The 20,569-nt window shown below is 46.8% G+C and overlaps 1 protein-coding gene and 1 long non-coding RNA gene across 7 annotated transcripts; both read left to right on the top strand.

Annotated features, from left to right (window-relative positions):
- The first annotated feature begins 235 nt into the window (after window positions 1-235).
- Window positions 236-20,184, top strand: CIDEA (cell death inducing DFFA like effector a). Of its 6 annotated transcripts, XM_086682425.1 has the most exons (6): window positions 777-890; window positions 5,089-5,149; window positions 9,473-9,617; window positions 10,430-10,576; window positions 17,497-17,678; window positions 19,707-20,184. In XM_086682425.1, the coding sequence occupies exons 3-6, from the start codon at window positions 9,486-9,488 to the stop codon at window positions 19,852-19,854; spliced, it is 609 nt and encodes a 202-aa protein (XP_086538551.1). In that variant the 5' UTR covers window positions 777-890; window positions 5,089-5,149; window positions 9,473-9,485; the 3' UTR covers window positions 19,855-20,184. The 6 variants fall into 6 exon arrangements, with proteins under 6 accessions (XP_086538550.1, XP_025786965.2, XP_086538549.1 ...); XM_086682424.1 differs by lacking the exons at window positions 777-890; window positions 5,089-5,149 and adding an exon at window positions 236-367; XM_025931180.2 differs by lacking the exons at window positions 777-890; window positions 5,089-5,149 and adding an exon at window positions 386-527.
- On the top strand, window positions 10,584-12,670 carry LOC147575484 (uncharacterized). The gene is made up of 2 exons (XR_015242429.1): window positions 10,584-11,509; window positions 12,503-12,670. It is a non-coding gene; the product is annotated as an uncharacterized LOC147575484 (long non-coding RNA).
- Window positions 20,185-20,569: the final 385 nt, after the last annotated feature.

The following is a 20,569-nucleotide window of genomic DNA, read 5'->3' as shown; positions in this document are numbered from 1 at the left end:
AGCGGGACGTCGGTCGGGGGCTGCAGCCGGGGCGCCCAACCCAGTGCGGCCCTGGGGGTAACTCATCCTGCACCTCATTCCACCGCCACCCCCGCCCCTCCGCCCGTGGCCCCCATGGGTTTGAAAGCAACACATCTGCCTTTTCACAGCCACAGCCACGCCGCCCAGGCTGCCTCACCTCCCAGAATGTGCAAGGCGAACAGGCTAACAACGACCTTTAGGGGACGCGCGGAGCAGCTGGTGGGTGGAGAGTCGTGGGGACCGTCCTCTCGCAGCGGTCTGCGAGAACCGCTTCCCCTCCAGGGGCCCGGAACTGGCACGGACCCGGGCGCTCTCCCAGGAGGCGCAGCCACGACCTTCTGCAGAGGTGAGCCCCTAGCCAAGGTCCTCTCCCGGCGCGGGGCGGGCCGGCCGGGGCGGGGCTGGTGGCGGCGCTTTAAGAGGAGGGCGCGGGCGGCGGAGGCCGAGCCTGGGAGGGGGACCTTAGCGATGGAGACCGCCCGGGACTACGCCGGAGCCCTCATCAGGCGAGTGCAGCGCCAGCCAGGCTCTGGGCCACGCCTGCACCCCGCGGCCCTGCGCCACCCATCCCCCTGAGCCCCCGCCCCCCTGCGCTCTGAACGGTCTGCATCCCCCTGTGCCTGGCACCCCAGTGAGTCCCTCATTTCCCTGCGTCTCTCGTCCCCCGTGCGCCCGGTACCCCCCAGCACCTCTTGCGCCCAGCAACCCGGAGCGCCCCGAGGCCCCAGTCCCAGCCCACACGCCCAGCGGCTGCGCGGGGGTGCAGAGTCCGAGCCGGCCGCGCTTCTCCTCCCCCTCCTCCAGCTGGCCGCAAGTGCCAGGTGTGGCGCTCCCGAGGTGCGCGGGCATCGACGGAACAGGTGACAGTGGTGAGTGCGGGAGTGGCTGAATTTCTTGACGCTGCTGCAGCCGCCGGGGCAACCGAGGGCCCGGTCCTGGGAAACGCGGGCAACGCCTCCACGGTGCTCCCGCGCAGGGCTTCACGGGGACCTCGGGGTCGCGACGGGAGCCGGGGCGCTGCTGGTGGGGACGCTCGGCGGCTTTGGGGTGGGCCTAAGGGCGAGCGCGGGCTCTGGGCTCCAAGGGGAGCGTGGGCTGAGCAGAGAGCGCCCCTCGGGCTCTGAACGCTCCCAGACCCCTGCTTGATGAGCCCACCCAGGCTTGTAACGGGTGTATGGGGGGAAGCGCTCCCCCTCCTCGCCGCACCTGAGAGCGCCGACGCTGCCCAGGGAGGGACCAGGTGCCTTCCGAGGCTTCTTAGTCTTCGCTCCCTTCCCGGGTCTCGCCACCCGCTGGGGGGTTGATGGCACCGCAACACTTCCCCGCCCCCCCCCCCCCAGCTGTCATTCATCCTCATATCTTGACGTAGCCAAACCCGTCCTTGCTGATAAAATCCTACAAATATTGCATGGAAGTAATTCTCAAGTATAGACTTATGGCAGGGATAGTGCCTCTCTAAAGATCTTCAAAGTACTTCAAAAAGGATAGAGAAGCCCTTTGAGTTCTTTAAAATGCGGGTTTCAGAGGTGATCCCATCTGTACCAAAGAGCAGAGCGACAGGGTGGGTTGAAGGGGCAAGGTGGGGAGGGAGAATCACTTGACAAACTAGTGCGATCTGTGGAGCTGAACTTGCCATGCGCAACCCTCAAGGTTAGAAAAAGAGCTAAAGAGCTTCCAGGGGCGCCTGGGTGGCTCGGTCGGATAAGCGTCCGACCGCGGCTCAGGTCATGATCTCGCGGTCTGTGAGTTCGAGCCCCGCGTCGGGCTCTGTGCTGACAGCTCAGAGCCTGGAGCCTGTTTCAGATTCTGTGTCTCCCTCTCTCTCTGCCCCTTCCCTGCTCATGCTCTGTCTCTCTCTTTCCCAAAAATAAATAAACGTAGAAAGGAAGGAAGGAAGGAAGAAAGCTTCCAAAATGTAAAGGCGGTCTGTCTGAACAGCACTGGGCTTTCACTTTAAAAAACAAAAACAGGGGCGCCTGGGTGGCGCAGTCGGTTGGGCGTCCGACTTCGGCCAGGTCACGATCTCGCGGTCCGTGAGTTCGAGCCCCGCATCGGGCTCTGGGCTGATAGCTCAGAGCCTGGAGCCTGTTTCCGATTCTGTGTCTCCCTTTCTCTCTGCCCCTCCCCCGTTCATGCTCTGTCTCTCTCTGTCCCAAAAATAAATAAACGTTGAAAAAAAAAATTAAAAAACAAAAACAATGACGTCAAGTAGTAAGGAACCAGGGAAGGTGGGAAACAGACTTGTTTCCTGCATCTTCCCTAACTCATGTCAGCATGAAGGTGAGCCCTGGGTTTCCTTGTTGTTCTCCCCCCGCCCCCGCCCCCCACAATCCCACTCCCAGGGGGTAACAATTATTAGTTTAGAATCAATCCTCTGCACTTCTCCCCCTCAAATATGCAAATATACCCACTCAGCCACTTCTGTGAACCCTGAGGAGGTGGCAGGCTGATTTAAGGACTGCTAAGAAGGCACCCTTGATTCCTGGCTGGTATTGCCTGGAGGAGGAGGAGGAAGAGCCTTCAGAATTAAGTCTGACCCTGCCCTTCCACCTGATCCCTATAACAGGATACCGAAATCCAAAGTGCATCTGTGTAAGGTTTCCACTGGGTCAAGTGTGTATGAAAGTGACTTGCTTGTGAAATGTGGGCAAGTCAAAACGTAAGGAAATGTCTACTCAAAGACACCCTCCTTCTGAGCTTGGCAAACTCTAAACGTGAGTGACTATTTGTCAGGGACGCACAGTGCAGTTCTTTCAAGAATCTACCTGCTTCCAAACGAAACTGGAAGAAAAAGGATCCATATTACTTGTTGAAAGGAAAACCCTGTCCTTCCCTGCCCTTCTTTAGAACCACGTCAAGGCTGAAGACCCACGTGAGCCACAGACAGGGTAAAGGCCATGTTTGTTAGTTACAGTCTTGCTGGACTTCTGCCTCCTCTGTGTTCCTTAATTTAAACTAGCTGGCCTTAACTCTTTTATTAGTGGAGGATTGCATTTTGCCAAAGAAAAAACTTCATCCACATATACATCGTGTTTTAAGGTCAGCAATCCTAACGTCTTAAACTAGTCATTACTTTGTTAATCGTCTGTGATCCCTCGAGGCCTTAGTCAGGGCGAAAGCTGCCTGAGGTCCCTCAGCAGAGCTCCAGACGTCAAGGATGTCCATACCAGTGTGTGTTGTCATAGGCAAAGCCACTCAGCCATTGTGTCTGTCCATGCTAACGTTCATGCCGACCTTGAAGTTGTTACAGAGCTGATATGTATTATACTGTGTGCAAAATTGCTGTTTTTGTTGCCATTTGGTACATCTTTCCTTTCCTTGAACCAGGAACTCTAGGTTTTGTATAGCTGGCATTTCAGTACACATGTTACCACTGTCTTTTTGTTATAAGCGAGGAACTGCATTTTCTACAAGTAAATCTCCCAGGTTACTGATGCTTATTCCTTCCTGGGTCTAAACTGTTATTTTAATAACATTTCCAAGTGTTCAAAGACTTCATGGTCATATACTGAAAATACTCTTACTACATCAAGCATTTCTCTAGGCTGGTCAAGGCACAGATGTGAGCCAGCCGCCGTCGCTGTGGGGCAGACATCCCAATGTGTGTAGCCCGTAACGTGGCTCCCGCACTGCTGGGGAAGGAGGAGGCATCACTGAGGCTGACGCTTCTCCAGCTTCTGCCAGTGGGTTAGACCCTGCACCGTCCTGACCGCTCACTTGAGACCCAGCCAGGCCGGATGGGTCCCGTCTGTTTTCACTCCTGTCTGTTTTCAGTCCCGTCTGTTTCTCTGCATTGTTGTATTTGACATCACCACTTCCCTTCTTAAGGTGCTCCTTGTCCCTAGGCTTTGGTAGTAGTGGGTGGTTGGCTTGTCGTACCTGCTTGTGCGCATTCTCTCACGTGGGTTCCTCCTTTCTACCTAACAAGGAAATGAAGGGCCCTTCTCTCTGAATGTTCCCCGGGGGCAGTACCTTACAGGGCCTCACGGAGCCACCTCATCGCTGCTGACCCCAAAGTATTTCTCTCTGGGGGAGGCTTTGTTCCCAGGCCTGCCCTTTTCCTTCTTATTGCACTTCTGGAATAAACATCGGTCCATACAGTGGCATAAAAACATGCTTGTTTATGACTCATGGAGGCTAGCTTCCTTTTACTGGAGTGAAGTTCACCTCTGCCGTCAGTCTGTGGCCTGTTGCTTTATTTGCTACACTTTGCTAAGTCGAGACTTCTCAGTTCACTTGGGGAAAAGTACAAAGGCTTCTCTGTTTCCCTCACTTCTGGGAGATATGCCTCTTCACAGTTTTTAAGAATATTCTATGAAGCCTGACTACTCTTTTTGTCTCGGTTTCCCCGAAACAATCTGTTTCCTTGAACAACCTGTTTCCTGGTTTTTCTTTTCCTTTTAGTGAGCTATTTCCTTCCTGCTTATATGGTTGTCTGTACTTTCCCAGGATGGGAGGGTGACCAGTGTGTGCTGTCTAAGGCTTCTCCGAGCCCCTGTCTCAACTTTGATATATTAAAATATTGAGGGGAGAAGAGTAAGACATTTTAGATCTTGCACTAATAGCCAGTGACATAAAATATCCTATTAAGAGGACCAGGAGTGGGTTGGATCAATACCTTGCTTTCTTCATTTAGCTAGCTAGTTGCTTTGCTGCTCCTTTAGCTGGAGCAAAGTAAATATTCCTGGGGGCGCCTGGGTGGCTCAGTCGTTAAGCGTCTGACCTCGGCTCAGGTCATGAGCTCGCGGTTTGTGAGTTCGAGCCCCGCGTCAGGCTCTGTGCTGCCAGCTCGGACCCTGGAGCCTGCTTCAGATTCTGTGTCTCCTCTCTCTCTGTCCCTCCCCTGTCATGCTCTGTCTCTCAAAAATAAATAAATATTAAAAAAAAAAGTAAATACTCCTATAATAGTTGTTAAATAGGTTTCATGTACATAAAATTTCATTTAACTCCTTTTTATATTATCTATAAGATAGCCTGGATCTTGTATAATTTGACATGTCAGATCACTCATCCTCTTCCTAGAATGGCAGGATTTAATTTTCTTGTCTTCGAGGATTTTTTTTTTAGGTGTGCTCCGTAAGCCTTTTCTCCAACAATGACCCAGTACCCGGTTAAGGAAACATAATGGGTAAGAAGAACAATATGGTGTGTATCTTTTTTTATTGAGGATGGCTGTCCTGAGGGCAGCGTGGGGAGAGGACCAGAAATGACTGCCAGCACTTGTCTAGTCCAGAAGTTAAAGACAATAAGGACTTTGTATAATCAACTGTAGTATGTAACTGGAACACTGGTGCTTACTGAGGCGTGATCGTTCGCATCCAATGAGGAGGTACAGGACCACAACTAACTAGGTCAAAGCTGTTCATGCCCACAAGGTGTGTCATTGGCCTCTAGCACCTGGACCTAAGATTCCAGCACATGAACTTTGTTCTCCCATTTCTCAGATTTTTGTCCTAGCCTGTCTTGTACTCAGTGAATGGATCGCGTGCCAATGGCAGGCTAGGTGCTGTGGGGAAGTAAAAAATGTACAGACAGACCCTGGCCTCAGTGAGTACAGATTCTAGAAGGGCTCGAGGACAACGGCAAGGAGTTCTTGCTTTGCAGGGGGAAGAGAGGCTCATGCTGGTGAGGGTCCGGGGTTCCTCTGCATCATAGGAGGCTTTTCACCTTGTAGGGCAGGCACCGTGGCGCAAAAGTGGGAGCTGGGTTCAAACCCCTGTTCTAGCTCTTGCTGACTCTGACCTTATTCATTTCTTAACTTCCCGAGCCTCACTTTTATTCATCTGACGCGCACGGGTCTGGCATAGAATAGAACTAGTCTCTCTCTCCTCCTCATACAGACTTCACCGTCGAGTTTAAGTTTCAGGTGCCATTATTAGGTTGCCAACAAAGCCAATTCTCAGTGTAAAGCATCTTAGGTAAAATCCTCATTGCCCCATCTACCAGATCACCAGAGACAGGACTGTGAGCAGGGGGCTCTGTAGCACCAGCTCAGCAGAACGTGGGCATCTTGTCCGTCAGGTTGTGTAACCGAGGAACCTGGTGTAACTCCTTGTAATCAGGGCAAAAGTTCAGAGGCTGTGTGCCAGCCCCACCGCTGTGTCAGTTCAAGGCTTGGATTCATCTGGTGGCTCTCTGATCAATCTAATGGGGAGCCTGCATCAGAGGCCAGTGACCTGCCACAATCCCCTTGCCGTTGCCTCACTAGGAACAAATAACGCAGTGACTCTGGCGGCCTAGAAGGGAAAGGAGCTGTCGGTGTTCACCGAGACCACTGTGGTCCTTTCAACCAGAGCAGCCCCAGACTGACGATTAAGTGATGTTTATTGCTTGAGGTTAGAAGTCCAGAGATAAGTATGTCCTACTTCGTTTCCTTGTTAATTGAGTGACCTTGAGAAACCACTCTGAGCCTCGGTTTTTCCCATCTGGGAAATGGGGTAATACTTTCCTTGTAAAGTTGTGATGATAATTAGTTAGTATGTATAAAAAGTTAGCATAAGCTGGCCATAGCAAGTGCTTGGATGTAAGCAGTTAGGAAGCACTAATATGATGCTAGCTGAATACACTTCAGACCAAACCTGTGCTAACAATCTGGGTCTGATTCCTAGAAAGCCCCCCCTTTTTTTTTTTTTTTTTTTTTTTTGCCAAGGATAATATGTAGATACTCACTGAAACTGGCTGGTCATGCTATGAGCATGAACTTAACCTGATGGTTTTTGAGAGCCGGTTCATTACTACACTATCAGTTTCTCATATAGAAAATTACTTGCTAGATCATTGAATTTTCACTTATGTCCATTTGTAGAACTTCAAGTTAGACCACATACTATTGAAAACCTATTTGCCTAGCACTAATCTAGGCATTATGGGAGATACAACAAAGAAGCTTTTTCCCTGAAGGAAATTCCAATCTAGTTGGGAAAATAAAGCTTAGATAAATAAATGGCAATATGTATGTGTGGATGTGTGTGACTGTATGTGTGTAGGTATATGTGTTTGGATATGTATAAAATAAAGTGCTAAATCCTAGGTGATAGTATAAAAGCCCCTACAATTTTAGCCTTCATGGGGTTAATCTAGACGGTCCATTTTATGTGTCAGAAATCAGTGATGTCCTCACTTTGTATCTTCTGTAAGATTGTCCTAAAAATAAGGCCCTTCATTTCATTCTTCTGAATCTCACTCTACAAGTATTTGTCCAGATCGTCAACAACGACTTGAGTGCCTGCAGTAGGTAGGATACTGTTTAGGTGTGAGGCCAGTGCAGCTGTAGGCTCTCATCCCTCGGGGCCTGGGGGAGATTAAGTGAGGTCATGTGTCACTTCTCACAGCACCTGACATGAAGCGAGAGCCACGTGAACTATTGATAACTTATGTTGATATTCTTTCCAATAATTTCTTTGTGGGTATACCCCTAAATTTAAAAAGCCCACTGTCCTGGGTGAAAACTATGCATTTCTAGACTGTTCTCCAAAGAAACTGAACCAGCTCCTAGTGCCACCAGCAAGGCACATCTGTTGCCCCTTATGGAGTTACTTTTAAATCACTTCTTGCATGTGTGTTTGAAAGCATGCACTGGTGTGTCAAAGGTGGTTTTGCATTTCTTTGCCATCAAAAGCTTCATATGCTCCATGGGGCACCTGGGTGGCTCAGTCAGTTACGTGTCCGACTTCGGCTCAGGTCATGATCTCGCAGTTGGTGGGTTCGAGCCCTGTGTCAGGCTCTGTGCTGACAGCTTGCTCAGAGCTTGGAGGCTGCTCCAGATTCTGTCTCCCTTTCTCTCTGTCCCTCCCCCGCTCACACTCTTTTTCAAAAATAAATAAACATTTAAAAAATAATAAAAAAAATGAAATCTTAAAAAAGTGTTAAAAAACTACTAAAGCAGTAAGCTTCTCATTTATCCCCCATTTTATATATATACATAAATGTATAATAAATATTTACATACATATTATATACATGTATATTATATATTTATATATAATATACATATATGTGTATATACATGTACATATACATATACATATATGTATATATAATATGTTTGTATGTATAATTTGACAACCAAAGGTTGGAGGTTTTCTCCCTCAGAAAATTGTCTTGATTTGGTTTTGTTCGTTATTTTCCCTCTCTGTGTCAGTTTATTTTTTAATAATTTTTTTATGTTTATTTTTGACAGAGACAGAGCGCAAATGAGGGAGGGGCAGAGAGAGAGGGAGACACAGAATCCGAAGCAGGCTCCAGGCTCTGAGCTGTCAGCACGGAGCCTGACGCAGGGCTCTAACTCATGAACTGTGAGATCATGACCTGAGCCGAAGTTGGATGCTCAACCAACTGAGCCACCCAAGAGCCCCTGTGTTAGTTTTTTTAATAGTGAAACTTTGAATTAATTCTTTGTTAAATGTGGAATTTACTCCAAAGTGTCATGTGACATATGGCCCAAAGTTCCTTTCCTTCTCATTATTCCAACAACAATTATTATAGTGTTCTGTTGTTCCTCATCTTTTCTAAGTTAATTTCTTTTTTTTTTTTTTTTTAATTTTTTTTTTCAACATTTATTTATTTTTGGGACAGAGAGAGACAGAGCATGAACGGGGGAGGGGCAGAGAGAGAGGGAGACACAGAATCGGAAACAGGCTCCAGGCTCCGAGCCATCAGCCCAGAGCCCGACGCGGGGCTCGAACTCACGGACCGCGAGATCGTGACCTGGCTGAAGTCGGACGCTTAACCGACTGCGCCACCCAGGCGCCCCTCTAAGTTAATTTCTAAATGTTAGTTTATTGCTCTAGTGACCACTATATGGATTTTCGATTCCTGGCTTAGTTTTACAATATGTAACTTTTGTGTGTGTACCTAATTCTTTAACTCTACTTAGCTAATTCATAACCTCTTAAGACTTTTCAGCAATAGGGGTGCCTGAGTGGCTCAGTCGGTTAAACGTCTGACTTCAGCTCAGGTCATGATCTCACAGTTTGTGAGTTTGAGCCCCAAGTCAGGCTCTGTGCTGACAGCTCAGAGCCTGGAGCCTGCTTCCGATTCTGTGTCTCCCTCTCTCTCTGCCCCTCCCCTGCTTGTGCTCTGTTGCTCTCTCTCAAAAATAAACGTTAGGCAAAAAAAAAAAAGACTTTTCAGCTATAAAACTCATGTTTGCAAAATCGAATTCTTATTTCTTTTTTGAGTTTGATGCTCTTACCACTTCTTTCTCACATATTTACTACAAGGACTTTGAATGTTCTAGTAAAATAGGCATAATGATGGCTGTGGTTTTTAATTGTTTGTGTTATTTGTTTCTTGGATATCAGGATTTTCAATGATCCCCAACTACTGATTTTCTTTCTTTCAGATGCAAATATGAAAACTGTTTTAATTTGTATACTTCAAACCTCTCTTGGAAGATTCCTTTTTTGAAGATAAGTCAAAGATATTTTTTACTTTTCTCTTCCATTTCCAGGCCCCTGACATTTATGGGATCACAGACCAAGAAAGTCCTGCTAACCCCCCTCATGCACTCAGCTCGCCCTTTCCGGGTCTCCAACCATGACAGAAGCAGCCGGCGAGGGGTGATGGCCAACAGTCTGAAGGAGCTTCTTAGCAAGGTGCCAGGAACCCCGGGGCTTTCCCATCCCTTACAGGAGGGCCCCTGACTGTATGCAGGGCTATGGGCTTAGATACTAAACCAGGGCAGAGACAGAAATGCCACTGTCATGGCCTTGGAGAGTCTGAGGGGAGAAGAAAAGAATGAAAGGGAACATTATTACATCTCTGTACCATAAAAGATTTAGCTACAGACACAAAAGCCTTAAAAACAGTCATCAATTGATAATACAGCCTTTCTTCTTTGACAAGGGAGAGTACAGGGAAACAGCAGCCTTTGGAAATCTGTTTTTGGTTATAAAGCCCAGAGAAAAATAGTCCTTAATCTAAAACAGTGTCCTAGATCACCAAATAAGGAAGAATCACAGACTCTCTGGAGTCTGTGGAGTCAGCTTATGGAAGCATAACCCAGACAGAGACACCTATGGAAAGAAGAAATGAACATCCAACATGCAGACCCTGAAGCAAGAGAGGGTCAGATGCGTGATGTGAGCCTAAGGCTCTTTAAATATCATTCTGTTGCATTCTTCATTTTATTTGGCAAAATAAGTGAGTAATTATAGAAACTCTAAATTTGATTCGGTGTCTTCATTAATCTCATGTCCTTGAGATCTCTGAAGAAGATTGGTCCATTAAAAATCTTCTCTTTTTCCAAGCCAAGACTGAGTCCGAGATGCCAATGAAGGTAGATCTTTATCATTAAAGTTTTAGCAAAATCAGATCACTTCTGAATCTATAACTTAGTCAATGGCTTTGAGTGGTCAAAATGGAATCTCTTCCTTTATTCCATGTCTCTGATGTGTTGTCAATCTAGACCCTGGATGCCTTAGTTATCACCAGCGGACTGGTCACTTTGGTGCTGGAGGAAGACGGAACCGTGGTGGATACGGAAGAGTTCTTTCAGACCTTAGGAGACAACACACATTTCATGATCTTGGAGAAAGGGCAGAGGTGGACACCGGTAAGCAAAAACACTTGTCCGAACGGCTACCGGGAAGACTTTTTTACCCACAAAAGTGCATTCCCTACTTTGGTGTTGACTTGTCCTCTTTCTGAATATGAACTTCATATTCACCTAATAATTGGATCTGCTACCCTCAACAGGATTCTTAAATGTGTTTCTAGGGAACTTAGCATCTTAGTGAACCTGGGCTATAGGATTTAAAGCAAGCAGTTCTGGGAAACAGGTTTAGGCCAGTAAGTAGCTATGGGTCCTTTTAAAGCACACAGATTGACCTGGTGACCATTCACTGTCTCTGTCCTCAGGAGGCCAGCAAGCTAACACAGCCAGTGAAATTAGGTACGTGTGTGTGTGTGTGTGTGTGTGAATGTATAGTGATTTAGAAAGGTAAACAGAGGGGTGCCTGGCTGGCTCAGTCAGTAGAGCATGCAGCTCAGGTCATGATCTCTTTGTTCGTGGGATTGAGCCCCACATTGGGTTCTGCGCTGCCAGTGTGGACCCTGCTTTGGGGTTCTCTCACTCCCTCCCTGCTTGCACTCTCTCTCAAAAAATAAATAAATAAACATTAAAAATAAATAAAATAAAATAAAATAAAATAAAAAACAAACCAAAAAATAAGAAAGGTAAAGAGATGGAATAAAGACTTCTATGTCCAGGAAAACTACAGATTATATACATATCTTGGAAAACCTTCCCACTATAAAACACCTAAAAAAGTAAAGCAAAATTTTAACACGTATTTTATATGCCTAACTGACCTTCCAGAAAGGAAAATCTTCAGAGTCCAAAACTTTTATGGGAGCCAGAATCTAGAGAAGTGATGTCTTACCCCTGAGCACCTCACTCATGGCCATCCACTGACTTCAGTGACTTTGGGCTGCAGTTTTGACAGGTGCTGGCAGGACAGGAGACAAAGTCTTGGGCTGATACAAGGTAAGGGGCCAGATTTTAGATGCCCACATAAAGCAGAAGAATCTTAAAGGTCTCTCCCAAGAATCTGTGGCCACCAGCTGCCCTCATGAGGTTTTAGGGACTGCTGATTCCAAAAATACCCAAGAGAGCTTTTAGTTTCCAGAGCCCCAGGAAGGGAGGCATCAGTGGAAGGAGTTTATTCATTGAGTTTTTGCTCACCTGGTCCCTCCCTCCAGCCCCAGTGACCCAGGGTTGACCATGCCCCCACATAACCAGCAGGAGAAATAGGTTCAGAATGAATCAGATCACAAAACGTAAGGACTTAAAGCACTATAAGTGAGAGTAAGCAGAAATAATAAAGTCAGGCCTCCAAAGACCTCAGATGTTGGAATCATTGGATACAGAGTATAAAATAAGTGTATTTAAAATGTTCAAAGAGTAATCAAAACTAAGAAGGGACGAGAGGTAATCCAAAGGACAAGGTAGACTTGAAAGAACCAAATAGAATTTCTGGAAGTGAAAAACACAACAATTAAACAGAGACAGGCATCACTGAAGATAATAAGAAAAAACCTGGAAGATCTGTCTCAAGAAGGTTCCCATCATGTAGCACAAGAAGGTAGAGGTAGAAAACACAAAGGAAGCTGGAGACATGACTGAGAAGGTCTAATATATGTTTGACATCCTTAGGGTGTAATGTTTTTGTTGTTGCTGTTTTTTTTTTTTTTAATTTTTTTCAACGTTTTTATTTATTTATGGGACAGACAGAGACAGAGCATGAACGGGGGAGGGGCAGAGAGAGAGGGAGACACAGAATCAGAAACAGGCTCCAGGCTCCGAGCCATCCACCCAGAGCCCGACGCGGGGCTCGAACTCCCGGACCGCGAGATAGTGACCTGGCTGAAGTCGGACGCTTAACCGACTGCGCCACCCAGGCGCCCCTGTTGTTGCTGTTGTTTTAAACAAGGCTGTACATAAACCATTTTTTAGCTGTTGTTGTTTTTTTCTTTTTAGTAGGCTCCGCACCCAACATGGGGCTTGAACTCAAGACCCTGAGATCAAGGGTCACATGCTGACTGAGCCAGCCAGGCACCCCGCCATAAGCCATTTTTTAAATGACAATTACAACTCCATTAAGAGTTTTGTTCATCAAACGATACAATAAAGTATGTAAAATAATAAGCCACAAGTGAGCAGAAGGTGTTTTCAACATAACCCAACAAAAGATTAGTATTTGATAAATTTGGGGAACTCACAGAAATCAATTATGGAAACAATGGACACTCTAATGGAAAATGGGCAAAAAAACCCATGAACTGGTATCTGAAGAATGGACAGTAAAACATAGTAAAAAATTTTCAACCTCACTGGTGATTAGGAAAACATAAGTTAAAACCACAATAAGATACTCTTTTACATGATTAAATTTGGTATTATTAGGGTTTTCCATTTTTTAAGATGTGGAGCAATGAACTCTCTTACACTCTCACCAGCAGCTGTTTAAAACAGTTTACCTTTATCCCATAGAATTGAAGCACCACCTATGACCTGACAAGCCCTCTCCTAGACGTACAGTCAGCGCACAGACACCCAGCCATGTGCTTCTACATAAATACATGTAAATAAATACACAGGTGACTATCCATTGAATGGAATATGCTTCGGCTGTGAAAATGCATGAAGTACAGCTACAGGGATCTATATGAATAAATCTCATCAACTCTGTTGAGTGAAAACATCACAGGATAACCCATTAAGCAAGTAATCTTCAAACTTTTTGACCTCAGGACCCCTTTACACTCCTAAAAATTAATGAGGACCCCAAATAGCTTTTGTTTATGTGGATTTCAGTGGAGTCTATAGATATCCATCAATCAGAGGTTCTCAGCTGGGAGCGATCTTACCCCTTGTCTGAAGACATTTTTGGTTGCTACAACTGGGATGAAAGAGGTACTGGTGGCATCTAGTGGGTGGAGATCAGGATACTATGAACTATTCTACAAGGCACAGGATGGCCCCTGTGACAAAGAGTTACCTGGCCCCAAATGCCAAAGTGCCAAAGTTAAGAAACTATAAGCTATAGGGGTGCCTGGGTGGCTCAGTTGGTTAAGTCTGACTTTGGCTCAGGTCATGATCTCATGGCTCATGAGTTTGAGCCCCACATCGGGCTCTGTGCTGACAACTCAGAGCCTGGAGCCTGCTTCAGATTCTGTGTGTCCCTCTTTCTCCGTCCCTCCCCCACTCACACTGTTTCCCTCTCTCTCTCTCTCCCTCTCTCTCTCTCTTAAAACTAAATAAACATTTAAAAAAATTTTTTAAGAAACTATAAGCTATATAGATATTACTTATATTTGAGATTAAAGCTGAGAAAATTGTAAATACGTATTTTAAATTAAAATTAATTTTAATTTTAAAATTAAATTTAATTAAATGTAATGTTGAAAATTAAATTACTAAAAATAATAACCCAGTACTGATTAACTTAGATTATATATTTTTATTAAAAAATAACTATTTTCCAAAACAAAAATATTTAATAAGTGACATCTTTTTACATTTTTGCAAATCTTTTTAATGCCTAACCAAATAGTAGAAGATGGCTACATTTTCATATCTGCTTCTATATTCAATCTGTTGTAATACATTGTTTTGGGAAGAAAGTGGGACCTCCCACAGATATGTAGTTAGAAAAGGGAGAGCATTTTAATGGTCTTTTCAGATCATTGAGGATATTCTTCTTTGATATGACACCAAAATCCATTAAGTGGTCTTTTCCTAAAGGCTGCTGCAGTGTGGAATCTGAGGGCATACCAGTGAAGTTTCCGGTTTCATTGGAACCATTGGTTTATCTTGTGCTTTGGCTGGATCGTTTTCCCAGGGATGATTTTATAACCTCATGCATCGGTTCTTTAGAAAATGTTGATTTCAGGGGCGCCTGGGTGGCTCAGTCCGTTAAGCGTCCGACTGCAGCTCAGGTCACGATCTCACGGTCCGTGAGTTCGAGCCCCGTGTGGGGCTCTGGGCTGATGGCTCAGATCCTGGAGCCTGTTTCCCATTCTGTGTTTCCCTCTCTCTCTGCCCCTTCCCCATTCATGCTCTGTCTCTCTCTGTCTCAAAAGTAAATAAACGTTAAAAAATTTAAAAAAAAAAAAAAAGAAAATGTTGATTTCATTGAGTGACGCAGGTTTCTCAGCTGGGTAGTAGAAAATTCCTCCACTCATGAGAGAAAGAGAACAAAAAAGGCAAATTTCACCTTGGTGTTTTTTATGAAAATAGTTTTGATCTCTCAGCCCCCTGAAAGGGTCTCTGGACCTCAGGTGTCTCCAACGTACATTTTGGGAATCTCCACATTTAACCGATTATAGATAATCCGAAAATGTACAAAATTAGCAATATGATGTTTGAGACTCGTGTGTGTGCTAAAAATAAAAGGGAGTGATTCACAGCTTAGATGGTCTCCTCTTGAGGGGAGGTGGAAGAATATAACTGGGGAGAGGCTTATGGGTGATAACAGGTTGCCAACATTTTATCTGGAGTGGTGAGTATACCCATCATCTACCCATGATACATACAGATCAGTATGTGTACTAATATCCATATCAAATATTTCATCATTTGTCCAACTGGAAAAAAGACTACAGACCAATTATAAAAAACATAAAATTTAAAACATAGTATCTCTGAAGCAGGTGAGGAGATCATGCCAGTAGATTAGAAGAGCATGCGGTGAATTAGACAAATCAATTATTTATTTATTTATTTATTTATTTATTTATTTACTTACTTACTTTAATTTTAGCTTTTTTTTTTTTTTTGAGAGAGAGCACGCAAGAGTGGGGGAAGGGCAGAAGGAAAGAGATTGAATCTTAAGTAAGATCTGTGTTCAGTGAGGAGCCTGATGCAGGGCTCAATCTCATGACCGTGAGATCGTGACCTGAGCTGAAATCGAGAGTCAAGTTGCTCAACCAACCGAGCCACCCAGGCTCCATCAGACAAATCTTTTAAAAGGCAATCTTGAGCTGGACTACTTTTTGTTTGAGAAATATGTTTTGGGCAGTATAATAGCCCCCAAAGAGGTCCACATCCTGATCCCTGGAGTCCAGGGAGGTGTTACTTAGCAAATGGACCTAGCAGGTATGATTAAATTAAGGATCTTGAGCCAGGGAGACGGTCCCAGATAACCCAGGGACCAGTATCATCCTGGGGTCTTCACAGAGGGAGAGGAGGGTCAGAGTGAAGTCCAGAAGCAGAGAAAGAGGAGGGGAGAGGTGAGAAGCTGAGGAATGAGGGCTCCTCCAGAAGCTGGAGAAGGTGAGGGGGCCATGTGTTCCCGGCAGCCTCCAGAAGGAACCATACTTGGCGGCTCGTTGTGAACTGCCAACCTCCAGAATGTAAGGGTCTAAGTCTCTGTTATTTCAAACCACTAAGTTTGAGGCCAATTTTGTTTGACTTGGATGAGAACATCCAGCCAAGAACTAGTCACCAGAGGACCCCCTGCATCTCCAGTCTGAGTGCCTCTGAGGCCTGTGAGGAAGCAGCACCCTGGAGCCCTTTCAGGGTGAGGCAGGGGGGCAATCATTTCTTCTTCTTGAGCCAGCGAGTTAGAGAAATCCAGGTCACCAGCAGATTAGCTTTGTGAGGGCTGGGTTTTGATTTAAGACCAGACTTAAGGAAGACATTTAGGGGGAATAAGATAAAAGCTTCCATATGTCAGAAAGGAGTACAAGGCGGTGAGAAAGAACAGTGGGAGGATTACAGGTAAAATTCCCCCTTTTTATTCTGTAATCTTAGTTTTTACTTTTATTATTATTTTTTATCAGAGAGAGAGCCAGTGCATGAGCAGAGGAGGGGCAAAGGGAGAGAGAGAATCTTAAGCAGGTTCCACACTCAATGCAGAGCCTGATGCAGGGGCTCGATCCCACGGCCCTGGGATCATGACCTGAGCTGAAATCAAGAGTTGGATGCCCAACCGACTGAGCCACCCAGGCGCCCCTGTAATCTTAATATTTAAAAATGATGTTTCCTAACTGCTGGAAAGCACCCCCTAAAGGGGCAGCAGAAACTCTTGTGTGTTAAACAATGGGTTTTACCGTCAATATCTCCTGTCTGTGCGGGAGGAGAGAAGGGTGGCTCCACCAAGAAGCATTTGGACACTTTTAGGGGAATTTATGTTTTAACTTCACATATAGTTGATTATTGGCATTGATGAATTTAACATTTATAGCCTCAACTGCCCCCAACCCCAAAGATTCCGGAGACGTAGTAACTGTACTGATTGTGTAAATTTGAATACTACAAGATCTGTGTGTGAAGCAAGCCTGTAGGGAGAGTCGCCCCTGGGCTGGCATTTGTACCTTGGCATGGCTTCTTTCTCTTCTTGCTCTCTGCAAAGCTTTCTATGGGGAGGACGCTACCGTGCTCTTTATAAACCTGGGGATTGACAGAGGTCTCTGGCTTTCTCCCCTGACCTAAAGGCTCTACTGATGTTTCAGGAGGACCTAGAGGGGCGATTGTAACCCATGTCCCCAGGAGGTCTGTTTCCATCCAGGGTGGTGACTAGAAAACACAGGAAGCCCTGCGAAGTTCTCACCCTGCCCCTTTCTTCAGCCACTTGATTCTGAAACTTTCTTCCCGGCAGCCTCTTGTAAAGTGGAAATAGTGCTCCCTGCTCCTCTTTAAGCCGACGGTGCTACAGTCCTGAGACTGTCCGTGTCCACCAAACACAACCATCTACTGAACCCCTACAGTCCAGCCCCGGAGCCACACCGCACTCATCCCACGTCACTGAACTGAAAGTAGCCTAGGGAAGGATACTTTCTAATGGGTTTGGACGTGATAGCAGTATGAGCGCATTGATGGGCTGAAACCATGCCCTAGGTAATTAGCAGCTCAGTCACTAGCAGATTTTAAACCAACAGAGTCAAAACTAGCAAAAACCCAGAATTACACAATTTGCACGTCATAGCCGGAGATGCTCCTTAAGTCTCTTCCTCCCTCCGTGGTTCTAGGGTGGTAACCACGTCCCAGCCCGCCAGCAGCCAAAGAAATCGGGAATAGCAAGAGTCACCTTCGACTTGTACAAGCTGAATCCCAAGGATGTCATTGGCTGCCTCAACGTGAAGGCCACCATGTATGAGATGTATTCGGTGTCCTACGACATCCGGTGCACGGGAGTCAAAGCCCTGCTGAGGTAACAGACATGGGGGTCAACTGGGTTCTGGAAACCGCGCCTGGGCCATCCCCAGCCTGCTGCTTTGCACTGCCAAGCCCAGCCCCCCGGGGGCCCTGACCTGCCTGGTAGCTGCTGGCGTTCACGAATTCACGATGTCATACGGTACTTTTCCTCTTACACCCAGACTTACGTCAGAAAACAGAGAGTCTTGAGCCAAGGTGTATATACATTTTTTTTCTTCAGGGACCATTAAATACTAAATGGAATCAAAACTAAATAATAAATATGAAAAGGAACCAAATTTCTTTTAAAAACTAGGGCTGTGCGCTTTAAAACCTTTATTCTAAGCAATGGCAGCTAAAACGGAGCCATGGCGATTCTGACCCGGTTTGCACAGAGTAGCCACGAACCCCGGAGGAATGCTCTTTGGTATCTTCTGTATTACTGCTAACTTGAACCTAGCAGCAAGGTGGCATGGGCCTGTGCCTTTTCCACATACCCACATGCCCTGGCAAGGGCACTGTCGCCCCACAGGCTGAGGCCAGTCTGGCAGATGCAGGAGCCTGTACAAGACAGATCCCCAATCCATACCCGCACCTTTCTGAACAAATTCTGTATGTTCACCAGGAATACTCTGTGGTTGTAACCAGGCTGGACACCTGCCCTGAGGCCTGGACTGAGAGGGACATCCATGGTCCCACCCAGCTTTGCCTCTGAGCAGCCAGCTGTGTGACCTTCAACAGGTTGCTTAATGTCTCTGAGACTTGGTTTCATCATCTTTTAAAAGAGAAGGTTGAGGGCGCCTGGGTGGCTCAGTCGGTTAAAAGAGAAGGTTGCTCCTAAGTGCTTTGACTGCATAGGCTCTAAACACACCTACTTCTGTCCTCTAGTAAATTCGTATTGATCCTCTAAATAACCATTTCCTGTGGAGGGGTGGATGGAGGGGGGAGAGACAGAAGGTCTAAAAAGGTTGCAGCGGCTGACAGCAGCTTTGGAAGGAAATGCTTTGGAAATGAGACTGGCCTCCTCTGATGGGGCCCCAGGCCCTGGCACAGAGGGAGCTCAGGCAGTGGCTTCTCAATGGCTTCCATTTCCCTCTCAGAACCATTAATGGCCAACTCATAGACAATTGTCACTGTGCCCGTGTTGAAATCTCAACACCTGACCCCCCGGGGGAGCTTCCTCTTTTAGCTGAGATGGGAGAAAATAGCTTGATTGATTGGTTTTCTAAAATGAGACAGGAGAGTTCTAACAACTTGGAAAAGTATAATGAAGAAAGTAAACCTCACCTAAAATCCCACCTCAACAAAATCTTTAAGAGGCAAATTCGGCCTTCTTGTCACTAATTCTTACCATCTGACATCTGGTGGCACCACAAGCAGCCACAGAAGTCACCAAAGTCCCCACATCAAAGGCCTCACACCAGGGTCCTGTGTGGGATCCCAGGGCCAGGGGGCTCTCCCGACCAGCACAGCTGACCCCCAGGCCTTGTGACATGACAGGTCTTTAAAACTGGAACGGAATCCTTTAACTCTGGACTGGGTAGAGAGTAAGAATTCGAGTCAAAGCCACTTTTTTAGTCTGAAATAACAGGAATGCCAGCCTCAGCCCTGAGGCGTAGAGGCCACAACAGGGCCGAGATGGGATGTTCCGGCCACCCTAAGCAAACTGGGTCACAGGACCAGTCTCCTTCAGCTTCTCCTTTCACACCTGACTTGCCTGATTTTAGTAACAAGCCCCAACACCCACGGTGGCCAGAGGACAGGACTCACTGTGTGCTCTCAAGAGCACCGTCAGCCTACTCAGGGCTTCCTAGCTCCTGAACAACAGGCCACGTTTGGAAGCGGCTACAAGGAAGGTGGTCTTCGGCCTCGTGCATCAGCATGTGCGCTGTAGCAGGCCCTGGCGGGCTGGGGGGTGGCTCCTTCAGTGAGCGGTGCCTGCTCTGAGCAGATGTTTGGGGGGAGGTGAAGGATGCCCGCACTGTCTGCCCCTCGCTGGCCCAGAGCTCCAAGCCTGACCTGTGCCCTGTCCCCTTTGTCGCAGGAGCCTGCTGCGGGTCCTGTCCCACGCCGCCCAGGTGACCGGACAGTTGCTCATCTACATCGGCACGTACATGCTCCAAGTGCTGGGTGACATGGACGAGCAGAGCCCTCCCCGGTCACACTCCAGACGCGGGTTCACAAGTGGCTAAGGATGCACGCTGCAGGGGACCCAGCCGGCTCTCGACCCAAGTATTCGCTCTCAGATGATGAATTTTGAAGATGCTTCTGTTCTAAACCACGGGCACTTGCACAAGGCCGGTCACTTGTACTGGGGGGTGGCACGCAGGGGAAGGTGGAGGGGTGGAGGCACACGAAATGGGGGCTGCAGGAGGGGACGCCCTGAGGGGAGGAGATTCGTAGGGGCCTCCGTGGGGACAGGAAGGACCAAAGGGCAGGCTAGTGTGGTGGCCCTGGAGCCGCACAAACCTGTGTTAGGCCTCAGCTCCTCACCTCCTGCAATAAACCGATCGATCGCAAGAGCTACTTTTAATACGGGTAATTCTTCCTTGTGTCTCTTCCACGTTCCCAACAAACAGCACTCCTGCATATAAGCAAAAGTCAGCCAGGATGCCCTGTCATGTTTAAGTCCCTGTTAGTACTCGATGCCAGTAAGCTAAGGAGATGTTACTCCGGGGGGGGGGGGGGGGGGCGGGGGTGTTCTACTGTGGGTCTTGAATGAGCCCAGAGGGACCCAGAAGCTTCAGAACCTAAAGTTCTGGAGGGCTTCAACCAGTGCTTATAGCCTTTTAAAGAAACAAAAACCAAAAAACAAAACGGCCCCCACAAGACTGCTTAAAAACCGCACTAGCGGACCACGTCTTCAGTTCCTAATGTCACCCAGGTTGTCAGTTGGGACCCACGGTT

The sequence above is a fragment of the Puma concolor genome, chromosome D3 (assembly GCF_028749965.1).
Source record: "Puma concolor isolate L17-30 chromosome D3, mPumCon1.1.hap2, whole genome shotgun sequence".
In the NCBI taxonomy this organism is placed as follows: Eukaryota; Metazoa; Chordata; class Mammalia; order Carnivora; family Felidae; genus Puma; species Puma concolor.
This window is presented reverse-complemented; position numbering and strand designations above follow the sequence as displayed.

Coding starts and splice junctions, on each gene's coding strand:
- CIDEA (XM_025931180.2), top strand. CDS start 490: ATGGAGACCGCCCGGGACTACGCCGGAGCCCTCATCAG. Junction 528..9,472: donor TACGCCGGAGCCCTCATCAG/GCGAGTGCAGCG, acceptor TTCCATTTCCAG/GCCCCTGACATTTATGGGAT. Junction 17,679..19,706: donor GGAGTCAAAGCCCTGCTGAG/GTAACAGACATG, acceptor CCTTTGTCGCAG/GAGCCTGCTGCGGGTCCTGT.